This window comes from Pelodiscus sinensis, chromosome 26, assembly GCF_052426305.1.
Source record: "Pelodiscus sinensis isolate ZL-2025 chromosome 26, ASM5242630v1, whole genome shotgun sequence".
Classification (NCBI taxonomy): Eukaryota; Metazoa; Chordata; order Testudines; family Trionychidae; genus Pelodiscus; species Pelodiscus sinensis.
The window spans coordinates 21,126,154-21,131,634 of record NC_143077.1 but is presented as its reverse complement, the minus strand read 5'-3'; the positions used below and the strand labels follow the sequence as shown (position 1 = coordinate 21,131,634).

Below are 5,481 nucleotides of genomic sequence, written 5' to 3'. Positions count from 1 at the left end.
CTTAACTCAAATTAAAGCCAGGACCTTTCACAAGGCATTGCCTACCCATCTAATGCACCTTTTACCAAGTTCTGCTGCTGGAGCCAAGAGTGAGCCATACCCATGAGCTCACATCCCCTGGACGTGGGACTAGGAGCTATCATGCTGCACTTGCATTATTAATCAGCCTTATACTTCACACAAGCTCTCCAGTCTGGTAGCAGAGGGGAGTGAGTTAGGCTGTTTTTGGATTATTTAGGGAGTTCCCATGGTGCGCATAGAATGGAGGAGCAGCACTTTATTACCAGTACTAGCAGACTGACCCCGCATTGGCTAGGTCCTTCACATCAGGGCCTTGGGGAGGGGATGCACCCCACAGACCACTCCCTCCCAGCCCACCCAGGGCCTGTGGCTTGGTTAAGTGCACTCTAAAATAAATAGGACTAAAAGACAAAGCCTCAGTTTGTAACTAACATTCATGCCATTTATTCCATCAGCAGTGCCTGTGCTGCACATAACAGCCGTGTTTGAGAAACCCCAGTTCCATTCATGCATTAACTTCTTACTTGGCTAGTCCCATCCTGAGCAGGGATGTGCGCGGTTACCTGGTAAGCACGACCCTTATCAGGTGATGCTTATTGGTTCCAGTTAACCAGGGGGCAAGAGCTGCTCCAGCCCAGCCGCCGTTAGTTGGTTAAACACTTGAACTCAGTAACCAATCAAACAGGATGTTACATCCCTAATCCTGCTCATGAGGCTGTGACAGAACAGGGGCCAGTTACCCCCGTCTCTCTACCACAGGGCAGCTCCCAGCAGTTGGAAGGGTGGAGGCAGCCTTATTCCTAGCCAGGCAGCACATGAAGTTCAAATCTATCCAGCCCATGGTTGTCTCTCCGGCCGACCGACACCTCGGCCATTCGGTCCCCTCAGCAACTGCACCAAAGTGCCTCATTCTGCAGCCTGCTTTTCCAGAGGCTTTTCCCCAAGCCACTGGCAGGTTCCCACCACTCCTCCCAGGAACATTCAGCACAAGCCGCAAAAGAGAAAAATCTCTCGTCATTGAGCACTCTGGGAAAAATCGATAAACCGCTCCACAGCTGAGTGTGGGACGGGGCAGGCCAGCAGCATCCTCTGGGTGTTTCAGAGGAGGGGAAGTGGGTGAAGGAACGAAGCGCTGCCCAGCCAGGTCCCCAATGGGAGGGGCGGGTGGCGACTCTTAGGAGCCCAGCAAGTCACACAAGCCCAGCAGCAGGTAAGAAGGAGGCACCAGAGCCCTTCTCCAGACCCTTCAGGCATGTTCGCTTTCGGGGCAGTTTGCCTAAAAGGGGGATTATTCCAGTGGGCAAACACCAGTGCAGTGTCTAGCAGCAGGGATTGCAGCTTCGTGCTGCTGGGGGTACAGAGACCCCTTTTGGATTAGGCTTTAAGGGCTCAGCTGTTTAAGCCACGGGCAGCCCTGTCTGTTATTGTAATATTGACACACCTGGATGGAAGACAGTGAGGGCCCGCTCCAGAGCCCAGACACACATACTCATCGGCCCTGGCCGCCAGCTGTTAGTGCCCGACATGGGCACAGGCCGAGGTTGCCAACCCCCCCAGGACACAAAGATGAAGCTTTGATTAAATTGGCACCTGATGCCACTCCCAGAAAGTGTCCAAAGTATATCCCCCCCAGGCACATCCAATAAACAAGCCACCAAGCAAGCGCCTCACTACCGCGGGCTTCGCTTTTATTTGAAACTCCGTCCGCCCAGTTTCTCGCCATTGATCAACAAGGTGCTGCCCCGTGTGCTTGGCAGCAGGGGGCAGTCGCTCCTAAGCAGAGCGCTGCACTTGCCAAAGCGCCTGGAAACAAGAGACAAGAGGAAACAAAACCCTCTGGCTGTCACATTTCACCGTTTCTGCGCAGTGGCACTGGGAGTCAAGCCAGCCTTTATCACACCAGGCAGGGTCGGGTTACAAGGCCCTACCTATTCACCACCAAAAAAGGCTGCTGAAAGAACCCTGTGCATGGTTGGTTGGAAGAACCATTTGCTAGTCCAGCCCTTTAAAAGGAAAAGCCAGCATCTGGGAGCTGCAGAAAGCCCTGTAGTTGTTGCTAACAGTCAGAGCCAAACAACAAAGGGAGCCCTTTCCAATAAATAATTCTTACAGAAAAAATAAATAAGAATGTCGGGGATACACCAGCCTATGGGTTTTATTTGGTTTCCGAGGCAGAGAAAACGGAGCTTGCCTGCAGCTTTAAGCCTCGCATCGAAAACAGCCTGAACACTCAGTTGTACGGCTGGTTGCTGTACAAGTGAAACGATCCAAAGTCTACAGAGGTTTAGGCAAATGCCACCCTCCCCCCAGACAGTTTGTACAGCTAAGACAAACTAACAATAACCTTATGGAGGGGGAAGGGATCCCTGGAGTCAGGGGCAAGGGACCTGTTCAGCATCACAGTACGTGGGGCAAAGGCGGATTTGCTTTTAAGACAAAAAGCCAAGCCCCAGCCCCTTCTTGTGCGGCTCAGACACAAGCCACGAGAGGGCTCGATCCCAACACTGCTTGGGAACGGCGCTGGCAATGCCCAATCCTAGGACAAGCCCGGTGGCAGCAGCCCCGCGAGGTCCGCTGGCTCCGGCACTCGGCAGCCCAGACATGGAAAGTTCATTGTTTACCAAGACAAGCCCTGTTTATGGCATCTGGGGGGAACCTACAGCAGGATGTCCCCTCACTCCCAAACAAGAAGGCCCCACTCGGAGAAGAGAGCAATCCATGGCAAGCCATCGGCATCCAGTGCTTGTTGGGGAGGCGCTGGGACAGCAGTGGGGGAGCCAAGCCAACAAGGGGAGGAAGCCTCAGGCCCCTCAGCAGCTGATGGCACTGGGCTGCTGTTTGCTGACAAAGTCTGAAATGAAGTCAAATTCATTCTGTCCCAAGAAGAGCTCGGGCAGCTCCTGAATCCGGTCCAAGCCCAGTTCCTGGACCAGAGAGGTCAAGACCTCCTCATCGACGAGGTCAGTGTCCATAACATTCAAGGTCAGCGCGGGCGAGGGCACGTGCTGCATGCCAGGGTGCGGGGGGTGCACCACCCGGTACTGCGGGGCCCCGGTGGCCATGGGCCCGTTGCTCATGCCCATCAGCGGGTGCGCTTGGTACTGGGTGTTGAGTTTCTGGAGGTGCATGCTGGCCATGAGCTGCTGCGCGCCCACGGCCCCCAGGTAGGGCTGCTGCTGGCTCGGGGCGGGGAACATCACGGAGCTCGGCAGCGGCTGGTGGCCCATCTGTCCGCTGGGGCCGTGCCGGGGCCGCATGCCCCCCTCCAGGCCGGCCCCGCCGTAGGGCATCAGCGGGGCGGCCGCAGGCAGCGTCCGGAGCACGTGCTGGGGGGGCCCCGGCAGCCCGGCCATGCCCAGGCGGTAACTCGGCAGCGCGCTGCCCCCGTGGCTCAGCGGCATCATCATGGGGTCGGCCATGGGCTGCAAGGCAAGAGACCGGTTGGAGCGCGGGCGGGCGGGGGCGTCGCGGCTGCACCCGCGAGCCCCCCCGCTGCACCCGCGAGCCCCCCCCACTGCACCGCCCGCTGCACCCGCGAGCCCCCCCGCTGCACCCGCGAGCCCCTTGAGCCCCCCCCGCTGCACCCGCGAGCCCCCCCCGCTGCACCGCCCGCTCCGCGAGCCCCTTGAGCCCCCCCGCTGCACCCGCGAGCCCCCCCGCTGCACCGCCCGCTCCGCGAGCCCCTTGAGCCCCCCCGCTGCACCCGCGAGCCCCCCCGCTGCACCCGCGAGCCCCCCCGCTGCACCCGCGAGCCCCTTGAGCCCCCCCCCGCTGCACCGCCCGCTCCGCGAGCTCCCCCGCCCGCCCGCCCGCCGCGAACGCAGCGGCGGGACCCGGCCGGGACGTACCGAGCTGTCGCCCCCGCCTGCTGCTCCGTGCGATTGCCGGCACTTGTTCCCGCTGTAGCCTTCTATAGGTAAGAGAAGGGGCGGGGCCCGGAGCTCCGCCCCTCGCCAGCCATTGGCGCGCAGGTGTCGCGTCAGGTGCTCCCCCCCCCGCCGCAAGGGGAGGCCCCGCCCCCCGCCTTGTGTGGAACGGGGCGGGGCGGGGCGGGGCCGGGCAGGGGGCGGAGCTTGGGATGCCCCTCCCCCTTTGCCCGGGTTTGACCCAGTTTGGCCAGGCTCGGTTCCGGTCTCCTTGGCACACTTCAGCCCAGCTGGGTTCAGCCAGGCTCTGCATGTCCACGTGGGTCCAGCCCCTGGCAATGGGCACAAGCACCTAGTGCCCCCTGTTCCTGAGGGATCCCCGCCCCAGCAGGGAGCCCTGGCCCTGGGCAGGTCCTGCATGTGGCACAGCAGGGAGTCCGGAGAGTGCTGGGACATAGCCCGGGCAGGGTGTCTGGTGCCTGGGCGTGTGCCCATCGCCCATGCTGGGGCTCAGGGCCCTTGGGGTGCAGCTCACTCAGCTTTGCCATCTGTGGCAGCTCCCCAGTGCCAACAGGCCCTCCATGCCCCTGTGGGAAGGGAGCTAGGAGCTGGCTACCGGCCCAGTGGGGCGAAGGGGGGGCTGGACTGCCTGCAGCCGCCTGTGGGCTTGGGAAAGCAGGCGGCGTCTCCTAAGTGGGCCAAGACCCAGGCAGGAGGGTGTCACTGGTCCCTGCTGGCTGTGTGGAGGCCTGGGGCGTCTGCACCGCATGAGCCCCGAACACACACGGTTCCGTGTGACAACAGTTCAGGTTGCTTGGTTATGTGCACCCAGGCCTGCAGATGGGAGGAGGGGAAAGGGGCCCTTTAAATCGCCGTGGGAGCGACAGGTGGCATACTCCAGAGCAGTTCCAAGGGCGGGGTGGTGGTGGTGCATGGTACGCTCCAGCCTGCACTGAAGGCTGGCTGCCCCTGGCCCCACCCCTTCTACTTCAGGTCCTACCCCGTTGGAGAGCTCAGCGCTGCTCCTCCTACCCTGCCCAGGGGCCCAGCATGGCTGGGAGTAGAGCCCTGCATAGCTGTGGGTAGCTGCATCCACATCCGCAGCTATCAAGTTGCAAGGCTGTAGCTGTTAGCTCCCCTGAGTGCGCCTCAGAAGTCTGGAAATTAGAAATGGAAGGCGCTGGCTCCAGAAGGCATTGCCACCTTCCCATTGGCTGCCACACGTCAGTACTACCCTGCACTCCGCAAGGCAGCCTGGCCCAGCTATGGCAATTAGCCCCTAAATGCCTTTGAGGCTCTGGCCTTACTGCCTGGCTAAATAACTCCAAATGCCGCACTTGCTTTTTTCTGATTTGTCTTTTTAAGGACGCTAGGAAATGCCACAGAGCACAACGTCAGAAGGACGTTCAAGCTGCACGTTTAGGCTCTGGGGAAGCGGGAAATAGTGTCCCTGCCCCGATGTCACGCTTCCCCCTCTGCACAAGACAGTTGTTTTTAAGCCACACAGTTACATGCTCCGGTTGGCAGAGCTGCATGCCACCTAGCACGTCTCCAGGTGGCGGATAGGAGGCGGCCCCTTTTCAGAGGTTTGCTG

At 60.3% G+C, this 5,481-nt stretch overlaps 1 protein-coding gene across 1 annotated transcript; it reads right to left on the bottom strand.

Moving 5' to 3' along the window:
* Window positions 1-437: 437 nt before the first annotated feature.
* On the bottom strand, window positions 438-3,991 carry CITED4 (Cbp/p300 interacting transactivator with ED-rich tail 4). Its single transcript, XM_075908632.2, has 2 exons — window positions 3,870-3,991; window positions 438-3,443 (listed from the first exon to the last, which is right to left on the bottom strand). The coding sequence occupies exon 2, from the start codon at window positions 3,438-3,440 to the stop codon at window positions 2,832-2,834; it is 609 nt and encodes a 202-aa protein (XP_075764747.1). The 5' UTR covers window positions 3,441-3,443; window positions 3,870-3,991; the 3' UTR covers window positions 438-2,831.
* Between the last annotated feature and the right edge of the window lie 1,490 nt (window positions 3,992-5,481).